General features: G+C 43.9%; 1 protein-coding gene across 1 annotated transcript in view; it reads left to right on the top strand.

The window, feature by feature from the left end:
- The window catches only part of megf10 (multiple EGF-like-domains 10), a 65,275-nt gene that overhangs the window by 5,667 nt on the left and 35,405 nt on the right, over window positions 1-24,203 (top strand). The window contains exons 2-5 of the mRNA XM_042060329.1: window positions 7,660-7,792; window positions 10,796-10,897; window positions 11,252-11,352; window positions 13,832-13,924. Of these exons, the coding sequence (XP_041916263.1) occupies window positions 7,677-7,792; window positions 10,796-10,897; window positions 11,252-11,352; window positions 13,832-13,924 (412 nt within the window). The 5' untranslated portion in view covers window positions 7,660-7,676. The remainder of the gene's footprint in view (window positions 1-7,659; window positions 7,793-10,795; window positions 10,898-11,251; window positions 11,353-13,831; window positions 13,925-24,203) is intronic.

Raw genomic sequence — 24,203 nt, 5'->3', positions numbered from 1 at the left:
GGCACAAACAGTCTGGGTAAAAAGCCCCAGTGCAATTACCCCTGATTGGGCCGGCCGGCTGGGTAAGTTAACTATGACAAATTGTCTCTGACTGGACGGGGATAGTGTGAAAGAAATTCATCACAGCATAATAGAGGATAGATTGTTATCTGATCCATCCATACATTTTCTTTTACGAGTGATTGAGAGCGTATCTGCACACAGAGAAAACATGTTAAGGATTCCTTAAGTTCAAGGAGAGTTTTGTAAAACTGTTTTTACCCTCAACACCTTTTCCCCAAACAAAACAGTATATGAAAAGGGATCCCATGTCATACTAATTGTAGTTGTTACTGTGTACTTACAGAAGCAATAACTAAATTAAATGACATATTTCTTAAAAACATGTGTGTATGTGTTAATAACAATACATTCTCAGTCTTATCCTATCCATCCTATACCGAACCTGAAATCAACTCCATACCCCAGAAAGTTTGAAAGAAAAACTGCTTAAAGGGGCCAGAAAGTGAATTTCTCAATGAGACTTCTGTTAAGCTTTGAAAGCTGTCAGAGGTGTAGAGTCTTGAGCTGGCTCTTTCTACGAGGACACTACATGACCCAGTTCATCCTGTTGGCCAGCAGTGAAAGGAACAGATCCTCCTGTGGAGTTGGCCGAAGGGCCTGACTGGGCACAGCTGAAACGTCAGGTGAAAAACAAACCCCCCCATAAGCTCTGTTTGTTCAGTCCCTTGCCCCCCTTTAGCACAACAACCCACTAGTACCTTAAGACAACACTAACGCACATGAGGAAAGGGAAAAGGGAAAGTTGACAGAGCTGTCTCTCAGAAATGCCGATGCATAAATAATGACAAACATACTGAACAATACTTATTACTACTTATAACAGAGTGTACAGCAGATTTGTTTGGAACATGGCAACATCATTTACTAACATGTATTTTAGAGTATACACCACCAGAAATTTTAGAGATACAACACCAGAAATACTGATGAATATAAAACATGTATCACTTGCATATCTTGGAGTAAGGATTATATATTTGTATAGTCTCTGTGTGTTTTCCTAGAAACACACAGATACGGCTGCTTTCTGGCTCAGTTGTGGTGGACGTCTAAATGGAGACGGAAGTCTGCGATTGTTATGATGGTGGTTGATGGAGGAAGTTCCCTGTTGCTGAGACCAGGAGTTTAATCAAATCCTTTTCAAGTTAATCCTCCGATTGATGCGGTCTGATTTGGATAGCAGATGTAACAGGAAGAACTCCTGGGCGAGATAGAGATAGAGAGAGACAGAGAGAAAGAGAGAGAGAGAGAGAGAGACTGTAATGTGCTGTGCATGTGCCCCCTTGACGACAGACGGAAACGACCGCAATTTCTCCGTCTGCTAAAATGCCGCGTGGAGCACACCTGAGGGAAATGAACGCAGCATTTGACGTCAGGATCGCTCTTTTGGATAACGAGTTAAACCATTTGAGCTGCCATTTGTCGACGGTACGAAAACATTTCTGTGCCTTCGCGAAAGAATGAGAGCTGGGGAAACCTTCGGTTTATGGAGCACCACGTAGACTGTGACCAACACATTTGAATTTTACAGTTCGCCATGTCACTGACAATTCATTCAATATAACTTACAGTGCACAGATGTTTAAGTAATCCTTGGTACTTTGCTATCGACTTAAACTGTCGAGGCCGTGGTATGGCGAGAGCTCTGCACTACATATTCTTTCCATGTTGCAAATTTATGACTGAAAAATAACAACGCCAATAGTCATTAGTAGACATGATCGGCAAGGCGCTTACTCGGCAAGACGTGTGTAAATTGCAAACCCAGTGACCTTTTCTAAGAAATGGCTCTCGGTCACGCTTTAGACGAAATGTAGAGGGGTTAGCCCCAACATCACCCGAGACTGCATGTGTCGGGGCATAAATATTTTGTATGGTTCCCTCTGTCCACTGTTGAGTTTTCTGGAGCCACTTCAGAGGAATCTCCCATCAGTGTGTTAGCGTCTGCGGGGGTGGGGGCACTCGTGAATGGGAACAGTTTCTGGGTGCCCTGGTCATCAGGGCTGCGTATCAAAGTCCTGAAGTTGTCTGCTAAATCCCCCCGCAGGCGCCTGGGGTGTATGGGCCTTTTCACGCACACAGCAACGCCCTTGTTTGTGCACTCACCGCAGTTGTCCCGGGCTTTCGCTGGGGTGCAGCTGTGCTCAGTCACCCCCCCCCCCTCCCCCCCAGACCCCCCACACCCTAACCAACCCAAACCCCCACAACCCCCACCCACAGTGAAACTGCAGTAGAGTCCCCTGATTAACCGCATGCGTCGAGGGCTTGTCAGCAGAGGCAGCAGAGGTGATCTCCTCCTCGTCCTCCTCCACATCTTCCTCCTCCATCCCCTCCTCCTCTCCTCCTGCAACCTGAGTTTCTGTCAGTCATAGACTGATGGAACCTTGATCAGCTCTCACCTTTAAATACCCAGGGAATATGAGCAAATGTCCTGTGAAATAATAATGCGGCAAAAATGAATTAGTGATTATTTTGATAACAATTATTTTATGGTGAATTGTTATTTTATGGGTGAAACTGTATAGACAGGACAGAAAGGCTAACTGTAAAGCCCAGTGTCTGGGCTGTGTTAATGCCTCCCTTATCGAAATCAAATCATAATTAAAATGCACAAAAGTGCCACTATTTCACTCGGCACACAATAGATTGTGTCCTCCTGGGCATAACCAGAGTGGACGTCAATCAATTCTATCTCTATTCTCTATCTATAGTATATTGGATTACGAATGGAGACATTCGGTTCAGGACAGCAGGGCTGGAAGTTGAGCACAATATTTTCTTTGCTCTGTATGAGACAGAGAATTGTTTTCACGCATTGGGCATTGCATGCGCTTGGAAGCAGTATTTGGCCTTTTTGGATCGGATTGATGATGATGTATTGTTTTTTCATTACAGCAACACAAGGGACCAATGTAAAAGGTTTCTTTATAAATGCCATCTTGAGGTTATTGTATGCTGTCATTTAAATGAAGAACATGGTGCTCAGATTACACAGACAACATTCAACTTGTTTGAGCAATTTGAGTTCAAATAAGGCTGCTTCGTGTTTTTTCCTTAATTGTCTGTCATTTTTTATATAATTGGCTTAATGCGATGACTAGACATGCGTGACATGAGGCCTTGCCAACTGATTATACTGAAAGGCATTGTAAACATTAGGGAGAGAAGGGAGTAAGTGAAACCAGTGAAGTATTTTATTTCTTTTTTTGTGTGAAAGACGTTGTCTCAGTTCAACATTGCAGAACAGAGCCCACCAATTTTAGTTCCTTGGGGAAAAGCTTTACAAATACTTGTGTCATGTGTGGATGCACTGTGGTTTTATATGTGCACATGAAAATCAACCGCCCATGACTAAGCACTCTCATAGTCTCCCAGGTGACAGTCTGTAGCATTTGGTATTAAACATAGATGGTGTGTGTGCGTGTGTGTGTGTGTGTGTGTGTGTGTGTGTGTGTGTGTGTGTGTGTGTGTGTGTGTGTGTGTGTGTGGTTAATGTGTGTGTTTGTGGTTTTCATATTTTTGTGTGTGTGTGTGTGTGTGTGTGTGTGTGTGTGTGTGTGTGTGTGTGTGTGTGTGTGTGTGTGTGTGAAAGAGACAGAGAGAGAGAGATTGAGAGAGTGAAAATGTGATTTGTGAGGGAGGTGGAGGGTGTGCGGATGTCTGAATCTTCATGGTAGATCAGCTCAGACTTTGTTTTCTACCACTGCACCAACAAATTCCTAGTTTGTCAAAGAACCGATCCATCAGAGCTACCTGAATCTGACACATTCAGAAGAGCAGGAACATATTGTATTGTATTGTATCAGACCCTGAGAGGAAGCTGCTCATTGAAACGGTTGTTGTCTGTGTGGGATGGAGACTTTGTGCTGATTCTGAAGCACAAGCGTGGGATGCTGAAGTGCCATGTCTGTCATTGGCACAGAAAGCTCAGAGTGCTATCCATTAGATGGGGGGGATATGGTCAGGGCCTAGTGAGTGGGATTTCAGCTTACATTCCCGTGGGTGAGAAAACAGCAGTCCTGTTCAAGAAGAATACTGAGAGCAAAGATGGTTGGATTAGTGGCTCTACCGCAACGCTGTCAGGTTTTTTTTTTCAGTCAGGGGAGCTTTATTAGCATGACCATAAAACTGCATTATTGCCAAATCCCAGCACAAGAAAAACAGGTATGTCTTACAAAAGGATTTACTGACAGAGGAAGCAGTCAGCAAATTGGAAATGCTAGAAATAACAGAATCAGCAAGATTTAAGTGTCAAACTTTTTGTGTTGAATGGTGAGGCTAGAGCAGATTTCTGCCAGTCACTCTGCTTCTTTCCCTCGTTTGCATAAATCAAATAGCAGTGTTCTGGTGTGTTTAAAAAACGCTCTTAGAATATGCAACATGTGCCCTAATGTGTATAAATTGAATTTGACATTCCTCATATTATTTCCTTTGCAAACAATCTTTGGCTTTTGTCATGGTCAGCCCTCGGTTTTTAGGGTAGATGTGCGGCGTCTCATTTTTATCCAAAACAGACTGTGCTGAAAAGCTCATTACGAGCTGCAGAAATGAAATAACTCTGAAGGGAGCTACCCACTGAGCAGCAGTTGGTAGAGTGGTGCTTGGGGCTGCTCCCCACCTGTATCACACCCATCACTTCTTTCTCTTTTCTCCCTCGCTCTCTCACTCTTTCTTCATTTCCTTTTCTCCACTCCATCTCTTTCTCTCCTGCTATCTCTGTCTTTCTTCTTCTCCCTCTCTTTCATTCTTTCCCTCTTTGACCATCTCATTGTTCCTCCCTCTCTCCCTCTTTCCTCCCTCCTTTTCTTTTTTTCCTCTCCCTCCTTCCCTCCCTTTCTCTTAATTCCATCTCTCCACCCCCCTCTCCCTCTCACTCTCTCATCCCTTTCTCCCTCCTTCTCTATGACCGTCTGTGTCTGCCACCCGCTTTCTGATGTCTGTCATGCTTTGTCAGGGAGCTGATTGAGTTGGCAAGCGATGCCCGGCTCGATGTCCAGACCGTTTGTGCGTCACGCTCGCCAGTTCTGAGTCATTCTCGCAGGGCCAGCGCGATCCAAACCACTGGGTCCGTCCAGTCCACTCTGACAAGCCCCTGGGCTTTTTTACATCACTCAACCACTAATGGACTCTTCAGAAAGGAGTATACTCGCAAGCTAATTTAATTATTATTAACTTGGGAGTAGTGGTTTATTTTACCTCAGCAGTTGGTTGTTAAGAACTGTCAGGTGGGATATTCAATTTCACAGTGATGGTTCATAACAACACAATGCGCAACGCAAATTACAAAACGGTTTTACAAATTGGCGTTTGTAATGCCCTGCTGAAGACCCCTACTGTATAGCATCCTATTGTGCCAGCATCAGTTCACCCAGCAATGTTAAATTCAACAATAACACGGATAGAATATATTTCTAAGCCAATAATTATACATGGCCGTGGTGGTAGACATATTTTTATGCGGAATGCCACAATAGTGGGCTCCACCAAGTATAGTCAGAGGGTAGAAACAGGAATCGGATGAGGGCTACTGGAATGCTGGCATGTCATTGTAAGATACACAGAGAGTAAACCCTCAGCTTCACTTCCATGTAATTTAACAAGGCAGAATCACAGCAGCGTAGTGTCTACGAGGCATCTGTGTGGGCAACTGATCCACTTTGCTCCACATCTGAAAGTGGATTTTATGCCCTTGGAGTTTTAACTATTCATAGATGCTTTTTAAAAGTGGTTAGTCACACATTGAGTTTATCCTAAGGAAGCCTGCCACACAATTTATGGTTGTTAGACCTCCAAGGAATCTCTGATTCATAAATTCTCCAAGGGATCTCTGATTCATGAATAGCTGTATACATTAAAAGGCCACCATATGACTCAACGTTGTATGATCTTTATCAGCTAAAGGCACTTGACCTCTTAGTCTTTCTTTTTCTGGACTGCTTTGATAGCGGCTGTAAAGCTTCAGTGCTGTGTATGAAGAAAGTGACTTATTTGATTTCCTTCCAACAGCATTCAGAGGATAACAGCGGTTAACAGCATTGATTGGTTATTCTGTTTACGCCATGTTTTCACACTGTTTGGCATACTCGGCACTAAAGGTGAGACCTGGCACTGCTCTCACTGATCGGTTTCTTGGCCAACCACAGGTGCATCTGAGGTCACTGACTCCTCAGATCCACCACCTCCGCCTCCTCATACACACACACACACACACACACACACTCACACTCATACACACACATTTCATCCCTGACATGGCTATGAAACATACTTTATGAGGTGTTTGTATGAAAGCTCTTAAATTTAATCAACCAACAGAACAAAGCGCAGCAGAGCATCATTGGAACCATTACTGGTGTAAATAAGGAACAGATGAATGGTAATGTTCCATCCAAACACTCTAAGGGTTGCCATGGCCAAGTTAGATATTAGAGACGCTGTATCTCTGAATAAATAGGAACATATTTGTGTTGATTTTGTTGTGATTATTTGCTCTTTTGCCATGTTTTTGTTTAGACATACCCAACTCGATATGTTGTCTTGTATACACACATTTTCAATATATGAAAATGAATTGTATACAGCTAGTTTGGACAGTCACTCGTATTTGGTATTTAGTGTATGTGTAATGTGTGTGTGACGCTCAGAAAGAAGGGACAAAGAGGACGTTTATATGATGGTTAAGGGAGAGGGATTTCAGGGACCTTCTGCTTGCTCATATACACATTTTCTAACAAGCACGCTATTAGGAGTTAGGAGAAGCATAACATCTGAAAGGCACTTTGAAAAGTGTGTGTGTGTGTTTGTGTGTGTGTGTGTGTGTGTGTCTGTGTATGTGTGTGTGTGTGTCTTTCTGTGTGAGTACGAGTTTGTGTAAAGACAAGTTCAAATGTGTGTCTTTCTCTGTGTGTGTGTGTGTGTGTGTGTGTGTGTCTGTGTATAGACATGTGTGTGTTATACGTCCCTCTGTAAAGGGTCATCTGTGTGCACCTGGTGGTAATGTCAGAGTGGACACTACACTGATGGACCTGCGGTCCCCCACTCACTCCATCACTCACTCACTCACTCACTCCATCACGCCCGCCCTGTGCCAGACCTGCGGCAGGTGTTGCCCATTACCGCACCTCAGCTGCCCGATAAACGTCCTCCTCTTCCAGACAGGCGTCTAACAAGATGGACGTGTCCTGGCAAACTCTCACCAGTGTCTGACACGGTGAAAATCTCTTATTAGAAAATCATTTTACTAGGCCACTTTAGGCCATTTGGTACTGACCAGTAATTATCTGCAAGGACTTTTGCAGTAGCACATGATTATTCTACAGAAAAGTAGAATTTACTCACAAACAAACTTTTGACCGGACTTTTTAAAAAGCATACTTATATAATGAGTTGGAATATTTTTTAGCCTCTCTAAGAAGGTGTGCAGTTAACTCATTGTTTATTCTACAGGACTTTTAATTGTGTGTGTGTGTGTGTGTGTGTGTGTGTGTGTGTGTATGTATGCATTTGTGTGTGTGCACATGTGTGTAAATGTGTGTGCCTGTGTGTGTGTGTGTGTGTGTACTGTTTAGACTCAGCGTGTGTGTATTTTTGTTGCAGGTGTAGCTTTGACAAAGATGGCATGTGTCAGGTGGCACTGGGGCTGGGTGCTGGTGGTTCTGGCTGCCTACCTTGCACAGGTGGCATCCTCACTCAACCTGGAGGACCCCAACGTCTGCAGTCACTGGGAGAGGTCAGTCATGCTCCCTCATTACACACCTCTGTCATTCCATCACTCGCCACTTTTTCAGTTTACGGTTCTTTCGTCTTGCACTTTCTTAATGTCTCTCAGACTTTTTGTCCCTTTTCTTTCCTTTTTGTCCCTCTATCTTTCTCTCTTTAGTCTTTGTTGTCTCTTACTCTCTCGTTTTTCTCCCACTCCCATGCACACACACACACACACACACACACACACACACACACACACTCACAGACACACACACACTCACACACACACACACACACACACAAACACAAACACACATGCATGCGCACACACACACAGTGACACTCTCACACTCATACACATGCTCTCTGACACACAGAGACTCTGCATTAGATTTACAATTCACATTTTGTATGCTCGTATGTCTCAATTTCCCACTTGTGAAAGCTTTATAGTTCAACCTTGAGAGTTACGACTGTTAAGGAAGTCTATGATCGATCCAAACAGTTATGGGCTATGGGGAATTCACAGTATACTAGGACTTCACATTTGACTGTGAACTGTGACTAACCTAAATAATGCTTTGGCTTGTGTTGTCGGCCGTTTATTGTAATGGAACAGAATGTGACATGGTTCCCCTGTTTACAACTTTATGGTTTGGAAGTTATTCGTCCTAGCACGTCATTCTGCAAAGTTGACATAATGTTCTTGTGCAGACGATTTGTATTGTTTGTGGACTGAATGAGCTTATCTAAATAGGAGACGGCGCAGAGTTAAGATAAACAATTACTTTAGGTTAATTGGTTTAGTTTGGCAGTCACGCAAAATCCAGTCATTGATAAATTAAGTCAGCTGTTTTAGGTTTGAAGTCCTGCACCTAAAGCTGTGCATAGAGACACAATCACAGACACACAGGCATGCAGACACACACAGACATATACGTACACACACATGCACACGTACATACACACACACACACAAAACACCCACACACTCATCACCACGCACCCACACATCCATCCATCCAACCACCCACCCACACAAACACACACAGACAAACATAGATACACACACACACACACAGAAAATACCATCACATACAGTAAAAACACACTCATCCCCACGCACTCACACATCCATACATCCCACCCACACACACACACACACACACACAAACACACACACACACACACACACACACACACACACACACACACACACACACACTTAATAGGCAGAAGATTTCCTCAGCCAAATTAAGGAGCAGCTCGGAAATCCATTAAAGCAGATTGAAAAGAACAAAGGTGCAGGGGCTGCTTTCCCAGCTAGATTCACTTTCACTGCGTAATCTGTGGGAACAGCTGCGGCCTTAAAGGGCCGTGAAGGGAAGGGTGGCTACGCAACAGCTCCCCCTCAGACAGACACAGAGAGAGGACAAGAAAGTGAGAGAGACAGAGGGAGAAAGAGAGAATGAGAGGGGTTACAGAGTGAGGGGCAGTGAGGGTGAAAGGGAGAGAGAAAGGGGGGATAGAGAGAAGAGTAAGAGAAAGAGAGAGAGAGAGAGAGAATGAGAGGAAGGGTTACAGAGTGAGAGACAGTGAGGGTGAAAGGGGGAGAGAGAGGGGGGATAGAGAGAAGTGTAAGAGAAAGAAAGAGAGAGAGAGAGAGAGAAAAGAAGGGTTAGAGTGAGAGACAAATAAAGGTATGGTAGAGATAAAGAGGGAGAGAAAGAGGGAAGAAAGTGAGTGAAGGCAAGGAGGGAGAGAGGAAGAGTGTGAGGGAGAAGAGAGAGATGGAGAGAGGGCTAGAGTGAGAGAGAGTAAGGGTGAGCGAGAGAGCAACAGAGCAAGAAAGGGAGAGAGAGAGAGAAAGAGAGAGACAGAGTGAGGAAGAGAGAGATAGAGAATGAGTTTGGCTTCTAATTGTTGCATATCTTCATCTCCCAGCCTGACCATGTCTTAATGTTTTTTTTCTCCTCTGCCCACTGCGTCGTACGCTCAAGTCTTTCTTGATGACTGGTCAGCATAGCTGCCTAACATTCTGGAGCCCTCCCAAGCCTGTTTTACACAGAACAACTGTGCCGTGCTGGGAGTTGGGTGACCCCTCGTTCAACGTTTGAGTGAAGTTCCGAAAGTGTGTTTCTCTCCTCCTTTCCTCCCTCCCCTATACCCTCTCCCTCTGTTTCTCCCTCCCTCCTTTTCTCTCCCTCTTTCATTCTCTCTGGCTCCTTCCTCTCATGCCAAAGCCTCCTGCAAATGCAAATCCCATTCACTCTCAGCTACTGCTTTTGGACAAATGATGACTGATAGGCAGTTTCATGAATCACTTGTGGAAGCTCATTTATGAGGGCACTTAAAGAGGAATTCAGACCCGTTTCCACAGCGGACCTTTAGGCGCTTGAGGACCTCGAAACTAGCCCGACGGTCACAACTGTTCCTCTTTATAGGATCACAAGAGAGCAACTGTCTCACATAATGGTTTTAAGTCGCACAACACATGAAGGAGTTTATTTATCAAAACGTTTATAAATATCCGCAGTTGGCCCAGGGACGAAAAGAGTAAGGCTACACGAGGAAGTGGGTGTCAACAAGAGTGTCTACCAATTTGAGCGTGGAGGGTTTTTTTTTGTGTTTGTTTAAAAGTTTCTAAAGTGTGCGCCTGAGTTTGAGCATATGTTTTAGTTTGTGTGTCTGTGTGTGTGTGTGTGTGTGTGTGTGTGTGTGTGTGTGTGCGTGCGTGCTTGTGTGTGTGTGTGTGTGTGTGTGTGTGTGAAAACCCTCTCAGAAGTGGCATGACTTAAAGCTGTTTGATACATAATCCCCCACTGATACACAGGCTCTCTAATGGTGGCCTTATTAAAGTACTTAGCCTCTCTCCTTGTTAGTCACTCACACAAGAGTTATGGGACCACACACAGGCTGCATAAACAGGTCACAGCAAGTTTGTGTGTGTGTGTGTGTGTGTGTCCCTGTGTGTGTATGTGTGTGTGCCTATACACTCATCTGTGTATATCTGTGTGTCTTTCTGCAGCTACTCTTTAACCGTGCAGGAGTCCTATGCACGCCCCTTTGACCAGATATATTACACCAGCTGCTCAAACGTCCTAAACTGGTTCAAGTGCACGCGCCACAGGTGAGAGGATTACAGGAGGATCAAAGAGCAGAACTAATCTGTACCTTGCATTTCACACTTAGCATGACGCTAAGGAACTGTTTATAAAGGATGTATAAAGCATGTATAAGCATTTGTTATAAACCTTTATTAATTTGTTAATATACAAAAAAGTCAAGGAAGTGCAAAGACATCTCCTATGTTAGTATTATACCATTTTGCTAATGGTATGTGTAATAGATATACAATCCTGCCTTGTAATTGGAAGTAGAGTAGAAGTTCAACATATAATCCAGTAAAAGACTGTATACTTCAAATTGGAAGCATTTTAAAGTGTTTTGTTTATGTTTTCTTCCCCTCTCTCTTTGTTCTCAGGGTCAGCTATCGCACAGCGTACCGCAGTGGACAGAAGACAATGTACCGGCGCAAGGAGCAGTGCTGCCCTGGCTTCTACGAAAGCGGCGAGATGTGTGTTCGTGAGTATCCGAGCTGGCTGCGTTGGTTTTTCGCCCTGTGGCCTCGGGACCTCTGTGTCCTAAGTCATGAGCACAACGGCTGTTGTTGTGACTGCGACTGCTCATGTACTGATCGTTATCTCTGAGCCACTGAAGGCCATGATAGCTGGGATATGCGCAAAGCACATAAAGAATGATCTCTTTTGTGGGATACAGTAGGACTTACAGGTATGCTGGAATGCACAGTTCTAGTGGTCACAGGATCTGGCAACATGTGAGCTAATTAGCTAGTCACAAGGTACCACACCCACAACGGATGTCCTTGTGTGTCTAAAGTATTTTGACTTTGATATGTTTATGATGTAGGCCGCAAGCATCTCTGATTCAGAGACTGGACCCTAAAGCGCAAAAAGCCCGCTTGATTCCCTTCTTTCAACTTCTTTGACTGTGGCCCACCTAAGGGCCTTGTTTTAAGGCCAACGACATGAAAGCCAAGTCATGGCTTGAGCCAACATGTGACTGCGATGGGGGGGTGACGTGACTTGTGTTAGAAGCAGCGTTGCTGTCCAACAGATTGAGCTTTCACTCAGTGAAAACAGTGGAGGGTGAACAGGTGTGGCCAACAGGCAGGAGGTCTGAACAGGCCACTGCTTAGAAAACAACAACTGCAGCCATCAGTTCTGAGCACAAACAAACAAACCTGTGTCCGAGCACGATGACCCTTCAACACGTCCACCGCTCGCTCTGATTTGTCGCCGCCAGATTTCCGAACAATAGTCCAAGGCTTTCTTGCGGTCGCCTGCGTTTCACCCGAATGTCAGTGGCCTCGACATGACAAATGCTTTTGGGGGAAATCTGGTGTAAATGAAGAACTTTGTGTGCAAGGGAATGATGGCTGCCTTCTCTGCTGATGAATCAGCTTTATCTCCTCAACAGTGGATTTAGAAATGTGACCATTTGGAGCTGAAAGGGGACTTTCTCTGTTCCCCTGAAAAGGAGCCGTTGTGTGTACTGTAAGCCGCAATCACATGGTGTCGTCTCATGCCTGCTGTTTCCGCAAACCCTAAATAAAGTGGGATGAAGCCTTGCTCAAATGGGAAACTAGAATGATTTTATGTGTTGGATGACATTATCAAATATATAAGGTGCAGTGCTTTGCAGATGGGTTTAAACAGAACACAGAATTCAACTTAAGAATAAAAACACATTTTTTTGCAATCCACCCACAGCTTGGCTGATATATTTATAGAATTTTAGTCATCGTGATTCGATCTCATCTTCCCTCAAAAATGCTATATGGCCGAAAAAAGGAGGAACCATTGCGAAGCAAATTTTAAACTGTCACTTGTTTACAACCAGGCCAGAGCAGATGCGAAACCACTTTAAAAAATGCCACCCCTTGGTGAGCCATCCAATGTTGGGAAGCAATTTTAATCCATGAGTGTTTCAGTGATCTAAATCAGTACTAGATCATGGGAAGTCTTTTGCCTTCCAAAAAGTAGTTGTGTGCACATCCCACCTTCTGGCAGGTGCAGGACAAATACACTTGCTCCAGTTAAAAGATGTAATGTCCGCAACACTGCTTTTAAACTCCCATAATTAATGCAAGAAAAAAGGCATTGCATTACATATGGGAGTTTAAAAGCAGTGTTGCGGACATTAACTCTTTTGCCTTGCCACAAATCTCCATCTCAAATGGATTGGACTCAATCCCCAGTGCTGTTTGGAGTCCAGTCTGGGTTGTGGAGTTTGTCACTGTTGCTGACCACATCTGTGCTGCCTTGGGGTGGTTTGTCTCTAATCTATCAACAACAGACAAGATCAATGTTACGCCCAATATCATCTGAACCCACACTCCCTCGATCCCCGTCACAAACACAAAAAATAATCTATGAGTGGTTACACTTTAATGCTTCAATTCTTTGATCAGAGATGTTTGGTGCTGTTATTGTACGATGTACAAATTGTTTGTTTTTTATGTAATTTCATCCATGTGCTTGTTTTTAAGTGTTTTAGTTAGTGCCATTGTGTCTGAGTGTGTGTGCGTGTGTGTTCATGTGCACTCTTTAAACGAATGTGTTAACAACAACACAACTTGCGTTGTTTTTAACACATCTCTGTGTCCAGATAGAGACAACACAGTTTGTGTTTGTGTTGTTTCCTTTTTTTATTTGTTACACCATATGTGTTGAAAACTTGCGTTGAAAGCAACACAACTTGCGTTGTTTTTTAACACATCTCTGTGTCTAGATAGGGACAAACACATTCGTTTTAAGAGTGCATCTGTGCGTATGTGTGTGTGTGTTTTGTCAGCTTTTGTCTGCACTTCATCCACATTTCTCTGACCCCCCCTGTCTTAATAATGTTGGCACTCTAGCACTCTGTGTTCGTAGTGGATGAAATCTGACCTCTCTCTCTTTTCTCTCCTATACCCTCCACCCAAAACCACCAACCCCCCTCCCCCTCTGCCCCTGCCCTCGCCCCTCCCTCTTGTCTCCAGCCTCCTGTGCTGAGAAATGTGTCCACGGTCGCTGCCTGGCCCCCAACACCTGCCAGTGTGAGCCGGGCTGGGGCGGAGCCGACTGTTCCAGTGGTAAGTCCTCCAAGCAGCTGGAGCTGTCTGTCTCCCTCACGTCGCCCACCACCGACGCTAGCTGGACGACACTCCAGGGCCTCCCTGCCCTCCTGCTTTCTAAAGCAGTGTGCTTTTTTACAACCAGTCTGGCTCATTTCAGATTGGTGTAGCTCAACTCAGCACAACTAAAACAAGCTCCATTCAATACAGTTCAGTCTAATCTAGTTCAACTAAATCTATAATCCAATCAATTCATTCCCCTTTAACTGAATTTAGCTCATTCTGTTTCAACTTTGCAACCACAATTTCAACTGAAATTCAATTTTGGTGGTCTGCCAGTATTTCTTCAGCTTCAGATCAATTCACTTCAGTTTACTTCAAGATTTATTTGTATACCTTTCCCTTGTTGCCCATACCAAAACAAGTTCACACTGTCAGTAAGACTGCACTCCATGGATAACATTTAGCAGGACCCAGGACCCAGTCAAACAAACACACAGCTAACACAATTGCTGAAGCTCTGGAATGAAAGCCCCCCCCACCATGCCGTCTTCCGGTCCCTGTAATGAGGGCCTCAGGTCTTGGCCAGGTGGTTATTGATACTGGTACAGGGCTCTCTGACCCTGCTGAGCTGAGGAACCGCTCTGTGGTGCTACAGATAATAGGGAAGGTTGCCCAGGGTTTGTCTTTCATGCCTTGCCAATACCTCCAGGGTCTCCAACACATACATACACAGACTGCGTCGTGTTGTTGGTCTTTGTTGCTGCTGCTGGTTTCGCCATTGCATGTAATCAACACCTCGTAACAACCTGCACAGATACACTTTAATCCCAATGGTTTGCCTCTGGGGCGTGGCTGTTGTTTAGTTATTTGCTGCACGGGGAGAAATTTGGCATGTTTGGTTGAAAAAGAAAACAATAATTCATTGTTGTTGTTTTTCTTTTAGTAGAAAGGCTTTTGTAAGTTTATGGCCTGGCACTGTATGTAAACATATGGGGGGTATCTGAGCTCATGGTGTCTATGACTCTATAAAAACCTAGCCTATGTGCTATTCCGAACTTAGTCCCGCCCACAACATTTGAGGTCGGGAAGTTCAGTCTGGCATTGCTCCATTGTGGAGCAAGTATGCTCGCCCTTGATCGGGCGGACCAATCAAATCGGGCTTTACGATGATGGACAGGTGAGCAACAGCGCCTGGTCTATCACGTCATCTGAGCACGCTTCGATTAGGCTTATGTTTGAAACAAAAACGCTGTGGCTAGAAGGATACATGGCTTTTAAGACCCCATATAGAAAATGCATATTATTTAATGAGGTTTTATCACTGAAAACGATTATTTCTGAAAACTTTGGCCAAAGTTGAGATGTGGGAAAACTCATGGTTTCACTTTCATCAAGGGAACAGTGCTGTTGCATTGTGACATGTTCCCTCGTTCGTTTGAAATCTCTGATTGACCACCTGTTCGAGGGATTTGCGACAGCCTTTCCCAGCTGTTTAACATGTTTGTAGCATATCAGTGTTTAACAGAATTATTTTTTAAAACGGAGGGGATATAGGCTATCAGTTTTTTCCTAATAGCCTACCCTACTACGTATCTCTTAGATTTCGCTAATGAGTGTTGTAGGCTAGGAGTTATTGACGGCACTAACTTTTACAAAAGACCAGAAAACAATGTTAAGGCATTTGTGGAGAAGATCGGATCTTGTGTTTTCTTCCTACACCTCACATGCTCTGATTGGTTAGGTCTATCCAAGTAGACCTAACCAATGCAGAGGCATTCCCCCCCTGTATCAGTTGGAACACGCCCCATAATTATGTCCCAATGGAGCAGTATCAGACTCATATTCTAACTGGAATTGAGTATGACTACGTCAGGCTAATAAAAACCCAATGTGAGGAGTGCCTGGTGTGAGGGTTATATTAACCCCTAAAAAATCAGACCCTGTCTACCCAAACCCCAGGAGACCTTGGGGAAGCGTGGCCTGGAGCGGAGAGGCCTGGAGGCTTGTATTTCACTGTTTTTGCAGACCCGCTATTGTTTTGTCTGCAGGCCGGCTAGGTCCCCCAGGATTGGAACAGGCTAGACGAGTCAGTTTGATTGGACTGCATGAGATGGGCACCGATAGTGTGGATCAGCGCAGTCTAATGAGAAAGGGAAGGGAAGAAGATACTCACAGGTTTTTTTATATGCCAGGGGAATCGTAACGTATTATCCGCACCTAAGCCAGGGTGTGTATAAGAGGTGGTTAAGAAAGTATTGGGGAAGCAGAGCTGTCATGAATTGGATGAGAGTTGCCCTTGGATTGAGAGACCAAATCGCACAAGGGTAGGGTTGTAGGCTAGCCATAAAAGATCTAATTAATTAATTTTGAAAAATAGTGTTTTGTTACACTCCGATATATGATATAATGGTAATAATTTGATGCAAACATGAATCAACACATGGACATATTTAGTGATGAGCCATGAAAAGAATGTGGCAGCTCAGTTTCCCAGAAAGCCTATTTGCTTTTGGGAAATAATTCCATCTATAATAGCCTATGTCAATTTTAAACCAGTGTGTCAGATCAGTAATTAGTACCATTACAGCATGCTTGTCAAAGTAAACACAAATATCTTTAAGCAGAAATAAATCTGCAGTACGACCCATAAATAGATATTAATTTCATACATTTGATAACATTTCCTGTTGTGACACAGTTACTTGGGTAAGATTCATGCTGTGGAATTAGGGAATTTAACAGAACAAAGTTATGTGAAGACATTTATAGAAGATGCATGCTGTATGTTAACAGAACAGGATCATGCCAAAGTGAGTCAATATGGAGTACACATGTTTAATGAATACCCTCAAGCCATTCAGGTTTGCCTGTGAGGCATACTGTACATATGTGGTTTGATAGTTTTAGAAAACAAGTATTGAACCAGCGCCTCCATAAAATCAATACGAAGCACTGACTGGGAGATGCCCCTGGGCTATTCCTACATTTGATTGGCATTGAGACCCTGTTTGCTGCGCTAGGTGTGAACTGAAAACAAAGCTAAGAGGTTGCAAGCTAAACTTTAACAGGCCAAGAGTTAGCATGCTTAGCATTAGGTCCATCTGACTGACGTGACTGTGCTACTCATCAGATTCATGCCAAGATGGAATGCCTGTGACTATCGTACCATACATCCTATGCTGCTATGACAACAGAAGCAGGTCATTCGGTACAGCAGTTTCAGCAGCTCAGTGGGTGGGTGGAATAATTGTGTGTGTGTGTGTGTGTGTGTGTGTGTGTGTGTGTGTGTGTGTGTGTGTGTGTGTGTGTGTGTGTGTGTGTGAAGGGGTGCATTTGCAAGGCTTTTTTCCCCCTTTGATTAGCAGTTTTAGCTCAGTGCCTAAATAGCTGCTGTGGTGGTTCCTCTCGTGACTCTCATAAGGGAGGGTGAGGATGGGTGGGGTGGGGGTCCTGTGCACTCAGCGACCATGTAATATGCCACTCACTAACCCCCCTGGCCCAACCCCCAACTCAAGAGTGAAGAGGCAGACTCCCTTTGTTGCCCCCAGCTTTTGGGTCAGGGAGCCCCAACAATGCGTCTCAGAATTGTTTTATTTTTTTGGGGAGGGTTCAGTCCACCAGGAAGAAAGCAGAAAATCTCTTTTCTTGACATACAAAGACAGACCGGGCAATAAGGGAGGCCACTAAGAGAAAAATGCAGGAAATATCCTGAGGCCACAGCACTTGTGATCGCAAATGTAGGCCGTCGCATGACACAACAGAGCTTGGGAAGAGAGTTTAGTCTTTCTGTTTAGTCTTTCAGAGTCTATAAAAGTGGCGTTGGCTTGCACATGGTAGAAATGCACACTTTTGTGTATGGATATTAAGAAGTTGTTTGGTTATTAACTCACAAGATGGTGTGGTGATAACCAGCTAGCAGGGTGGCTGTGTATAGTGTCTAAGTCTACAGTTTCAGCCTCAAACAGGAACTGTTCTCCCAAGAAATGCTTACAAATTAGCACTTTGGCCAGCTGTCAGTGGAGCTCTGGTTTCATATTGGAGACCTCCAGTCTGTGGAAAGGCAAGCTTGTGTCTGCACAAGTCACACACACACACACACACACACCCACACCCACACCCACACACACACATGCCTTTACCTTACCCAAAAGGGTTGTTGAAAGTCCACATTCACACCAGGGCTTTGTCTTCGAGTGCCCACTTGCTTTATAAGACAGGTTCTCTTTTCATTAGTTTCAGGGTGTTTGAGGCAGATGTATAAGCCCTGTCGCCATAGGGCCTGACTGCTAACACTTTTGTTCTAGGAGGCAGACGGCCCCTTTAGCCTTCCTCTGGACAAAGTGTTCAAGTTATGTTTCAGTGTCTCACTGAAACTATGTGTGTGTGTGTGTGTGTGTGTGTGTGTGTGTGTGTGTGTGTGTGTGTGTGTGTTGCGTGTGCATCGGGCCTTGCTAAAGCACATTAGGCGTCGCATTCACTGAGGAAGAGGGGATCGTGGAGGAAGCAGAAGAATAGAGAGTCTGATCCTTACATCCTGTCTGTCTTCACTCAGACTTTAATAAAAATGGTCTTATACCCCTGAAGCCTGGTCGCACCAGGAATAAACACTTCATAGTAAAAGAAACAGCAATCGCTGTGCAGGAAATGAATTGTGTAGCCAAGACCAAAGCAGAACCCTTTTATATTAGAACGAGTGAGATTATAAATGGCAAGTGAAAATACAATGAATGGATTGATGGATGGAAAAATGATGTGTTGATTACAAAATCATAGTTGCAACAGTATGGCTGAAGCAACTATAATGGCACACCCACAATCCCATTTAATGGCGGCCTTACAGTACATTGTATGATTTTGGTCTGTTTTCACAGTCGGCGACTAAATTTCCAGTCTTTTTCTAGTTTTGCCGTTACGACAATATCAAACATGTTTGATATTATCGCAAGTCTTTTTAGTCTTTTTAGTGGGCAGCCGTGGCCTACTGGTTAGCACTTCAGACCTGTAACTGGAGGGTTGCCGGTTTAAACCCCAACCAGTAGGCACGGCTGAAGTGCCCTTGAGCAAGGCACCTAACCCTCACTGCTCCCCGAGCGCCGCTGTTGATGCAGGCAGCTCACTGCGCCGGGATTAGTGTGTGTTTCACCTCACTGTGTGTTCACTGTGTGTTGTGTATGTTTCACTAATTCATGGATTGGGATAAATGCTGAGACTAAATTTCCGTCACGGGATCAAAAGAGTATATATACTTATACTTATACTAAGTGGCTCATGCAAATAGTGACGTGAACAATATAAAAACCAATAGTGACCTCTCTCCAACACCAAACAAGAAGGGGTGAAGTAGGCGACAGCTGTAGCCTATATGATTATTTGTTATTTCATTTCTTATAAATTATTAGTCTGCTATTCCACATGAAAGAACAACTCTATATCTATTAGGGGTATCACACATGAAAACGAAAAAATGACTGATATGAGTAGGCTATCATATGAGTTCCTGTTATGTAGTGCATGATGGAAATAATTTAAAGGAATCTACTGTAGTAGCAGTCTTGTAAATAGTGACCCTGCATGATCCCTAGTTGTTGCAAAATCATAGTCTGTGACTAGTCTGTGACTCAACAACTCTATCACTTGTCTTTAGATGTGAGAGGGTCTGAGACTGTAGTCTTTCAAAAATATTTTCCAAGTCTTTCAGTGTAAGGAGGGCTTTAGCTGAAAATGCTAAAGGTCTGATAGTTTTGGAACCCTTGCTGGCTAAGTGAGATTTGTGTTTTGGATAGCTGCTCTACCCTTGAGCCTCCCGCGTGTGTAACAGACATTAACCTTTGGCTGGTCGTGCAGCCAGAGAGACAAATATCCCAGAGAGGTGTTTCTTTGGAGTCTGGCAACAGCAGCTCAACGATGTCATCACTATTGTCCGCTGAGACACACACACACACACTCAACTACTACCACTGAAATAAACATAACATTAGTTAACATAAGAAGAGCTGGAGTGGCAGCAGCAGTCCTATTCCAATTGCCATTTTTTAGATAAAATTCTCTGCAAAATCACTGACAGCTCTCCAATACTCCATACTCAAACTGGGTTTTGTTTGCAGCATTTGGCTAAGTTTGCAGATTTTTTTTTCTCTCTCTCTCTCTCTCTCTCTCTCTCTCTTTCTTTCTCTCTCTCCCTCTCTGTCTCTCCCTTTCTCTCTTTCCCTCTCTCTCTCTCTCTCTCTCTCTCTCTCTTTTTTTTCCCTGTCGTCTCTTGGGCCAACTGGACCTTAACCACTGGCAAGTGCATTACTGCCATCCTTTTATATTTTTTGGATTTCATTCTTTGCCATGCAGACATATTTTCCACCTGTGGCAAGTTTTTTTCTTTCTAGGGTTTATTTTTAGTAAAAGGGCCTAGAGTGTTCTTTGTCTTACTTATATCTTTGCTGTAAGGCTCAGAGCACAGGGCCTGAACAATGTTGTCTGGTTTAATTAATGGCCTCGCATGTCTCTTTGTTTGTTACAAGCGACAGAAAAATCTATCATTAGGCTGACCAAACGTATGTGCTCAAAATCCTGTGATCCATCACTGTGTTGGCCATTTTGTCCTAAACTCACCAGTATAAACACATTATTTGGTGCAATTGAGTTGTATGCAAGCAAAAGTGTTGTATAAATATTTAACCATATAAATGTACAACACACACAAGCAAGAGTGTGAACGTGAATAAATGTTTCAAAATGAAGTGACACTGAAGCCATTTAAGGTTTTTGTTTAATTTACTTGAAGCCATCATCATTTGAACAATTGGTGGTACAGACAGTCAGTCTGATGGATTGGCACAAATGCATTCCACTCTTCACCCCAACCTGCTTCTCTATTGAGTGTCGTGTGTGTGTGTGTGTGTGCTCCCCACCTTAAGGGGTTTCTTGGGCTGCTTGACAAAAGGTGGGGCATTTCTCCTCGGGCCAAAGGCCTGAGAACCATTGTGGGCTTGTTCTTTATCTGGGTCAGTTCTTATAAATAAACATAAAAAAGGCTACCAAGAAGCTGGGGTACATATGAGAGGGTTTTTATGTTCTCTGAGTGAGTTCTGTGTGTGTGTGTCTCTGCAAGTGTGTGTGTGTGTGTGTGTACGACTGTGTGTGTGTGAGTGTGTGTGTGTGAGAGAGAGTTTGGGTGTGGGTGTGTGGGCGCATACTGCCCTTTTTCCTCGAGTCCTTTGCACCAGGCTAGTCAGTGGGCACCACAATAACAGTGTAACTGCCTGCTCTGCCCAGCCTGTGCTCCCCTCTGGAGCCAAACAACTGACTCACTGGGCTGGATGAATGTGTGCATGAGGGCAAGTATTGTCCAAAATCCAAAATTCTCCAGTATTCCACTACTGGTAACAATAGTGAGGAAACCACCAATGTTATAGATTTGTTTGAGCTTGCAAAATAGCTAGTTTGTTGTTTTCTATTGGTGATGCAGTCAGAATATTCTCTCATACTCTCTATTCTATTCTATTCTATTCTGTGTGCAGCTCAGTTAAAAAAAGCTTGTATCGAATTGAATTGAAAATGAATCTTGGAGTTTGGTGATTATAATCGTGCACGAAAACTGATTAGAGCAGTTGGTAATGAGATTGGCATGTCATTTGAAATTTATCGTGGTTGTCTGCAGTTTGACCCCCCCTTGAGCAGCTCCTGAGTTCATTAGTCTGTTCATTACAAGCCTTTTAGACCAAATGTCTGCTAAATGGGTAATGAATGGGCATTAGTGAGATTACCTTAATCCACTGACTGTGCCAAAATGTGCAAAATACTCCTGTGCAGTTAGCTCTAAAGCATATCTCTGAGCCTGTTGGCCTGGGCTCTGTGGCTCATTGCACATTGACATTGTGCAGGCAAAGTCAGACAATTCACAGTGCCATCTCCTCTGTGAGATCTTTCAGAACATTTTTAAGGCTGCGTTTTGAACAGTCTATTAATCCCCCCTAAAAGTTACAGTGGGTTTATAGATCAAAAGGCCAAAGATAGCTGAAGAAAAATGGCGCCAGAGATATGGAACAAGAATGCTGTTTGACCCCATTCGTTTAGTGTGCAGGTTATTATTCCAAGCTTTAGAGCCCCACATTCACAGTCATTAGGCAATTGGTGACTGCTCTGTAGATCATTTTGCCACCTGGCACGAGGTGTGCAAAGATTAGTTTTGTAAAAGAGTAATTTAAGTGTGTCAAAAGCAGTCAGGCTTTTAAAGATGTGAAGCATTTCAAGTCAGTCTCTCTGGCTTTAATCAATCATTAGGGTATTGGATACAGAAAAAGGTGACACAGTTTTACAGTTTTTGGAAAAAGCTCTCCCTAGAACAGCTGAGTTGTTTTACGGGTCCACTCTCCCATCTGTAAAATAAACTATAAAATATGGGAAGACGGCTAAAGAAGGGGGAAGAATCTATAAAAGAAGAAACTGGCAAAAGTCCTTCAGGTCCTTCTCTTACCTTCCGAGCACTAATTGACATACCGGTAATCACACAATCAAAAAAAGGTCAGATGCAACTCGGGGTTTGTGAAGTACGTCAGCAAACAGCCCGGATTTGTGTAAACGGGCCTTAACGGGGTGCCACGACACACGCATGTACACACAAAGCCTGGTCTGGCCCTCTCATTAACTTCCAACCTGCTTTAATCAGGAAAAGCAATAACATGTGCGGTCAGTGATGCCAACGTGCCAATCACCCCGTGCCACTCAACCCCGCGCCACACATGAGGAGGAGAGCGAGAAAGCCAAAAAAAAGGGCTGCCCTTCTTCGTTCTTTAACGATTTTGGCAGACACCCGTCACGACTCTCTGGAGTGACATCATGTGTAGGCTGGGGAACAGCTGGTCGATGCGAGCTGCCATAAAGCAAGCCCCACAAAGCCTTGTGATGTCAGCCGTAATGATAATGTATGGCCCATCGCGATAGCGCTCTCTCTGAAGAAAAATCAGTGAGGAGAAAAACACACAGCAGTTGCCTATAGAAGAGGAGTAGTGACAGACGTGACAGATGATTTGGAAATTGAGAGGGTGACCTGCGTGGAGAATACGCCGGAGCTTGGACCGTGGCTATTTCCCTTTAATAATAAACAGAAGCCAGACCTCAAATGCACATGATTGTAAACACCATCGAATCTGGTCAGCTGAGTTTATGTTCTATTTCAGCAGATGGTAGGACTCCTGGGTGTGAGTAGAGTTGCACCTGTGCGTTCTCACCCAACCAGACCCCACCTGCCTAGTTCTAATTTCTCTGCGGATTGCTGTAGGCTAGTTAAAAAAAACACTGTCGTTGTCATTAAAAGCTTGTCATGTTTCCCTGTTATAGGGACATCACAAAAATACACGCACAACAACAGTTATTTATAACATTATCAGTAATTCATTAGTCCACTGAAAAAGGTTAAAATGTGGATAACAACAGGTACTTTTCTCAGATGGGTCCAATTTGCATGTGTTTTGGTGGGTTCCTCACTTTGCAATCTGTTGGGTGGAGCGTTGTGCCAAGTAACTGTAACAAATAAATGACTTTAAACCCCAGGAGTCCAACCGCCTCTTTGAAGATGAAACTGTAGTGTCCTTGCACAGAAGGCTAACGCTAACCCCCTACCTCTTTTTTCCACAGTAGAACATAAGGGATAAGTGCTTCAGGAAAATAGTAAAGATTCATGGGTAAACTTGTGGTCAGAAAGCTCTCAGATGTTCTCCCTTGGTGCTTGCTAGCCTACTCTAAAGCGAGTAGGCTATTACCTTCAGGATTGGGGTGAGCAGGTCTGAACCCCGTGGAAGAACGACTTACCAAAACAAAACAAAAGGTAGCAGCGATATCGTATATCGTAGCAACGATAGCTAGCTTTATGGCCAGGGGTTATGGGGATTTGCCGCTCCAAAAATAAACCTCATCTGACCTCACCTCCTCTCTGGTTGACGTTGTTTAAAGAGTGCTGGGATGGCTTTATCTGATGCTAGCCAGCCTTATAGACTAGCCTTTTCCTTCCAACCACAGGTTTATGTCAGCATAGCTTAGCGGTAGTGGTGGGCCTCTGAGTTAGCAGCTAAGTGCAGAGCAGCCAGCCGTCCATCAAAAAGAGTCCAAAAACTGAATACAGCTGTGTGGCTTTGAGGTGGTGACTCAGACCCGACAGATGTTTTTGAGCCCAACACAAATAAATAAATCATCAGTCACTCACTCACTGACAGCTCACGCCTCATAATTCAATGCTGCTCACTCCATCCAGTGCAGGAAAATAGCTCTCCCATTGCAGTAGTATAGTTGATGGGATTGCGAAAGG

This window comes from Alosa sapidissima, chromosome 13, assembly GCF_018492685.1.
Source record: "Alosa sapidissima isolate fAloSap1 chromosome 13, fAloSap1.pri, whole genome shotgun sequence".
NCBI classification, from domain to species: Eukaryota; Metazoa; Chordata; class Actinopteri; order Clupeiformes; family Clupeidae; genus Alosa; species Alosa sapidissima.
The sequence above is the reverse complement of the archived record's forward strand: the minus strand, read 5'-3'. Positions and strand labels throughout refer to the sequence as shown.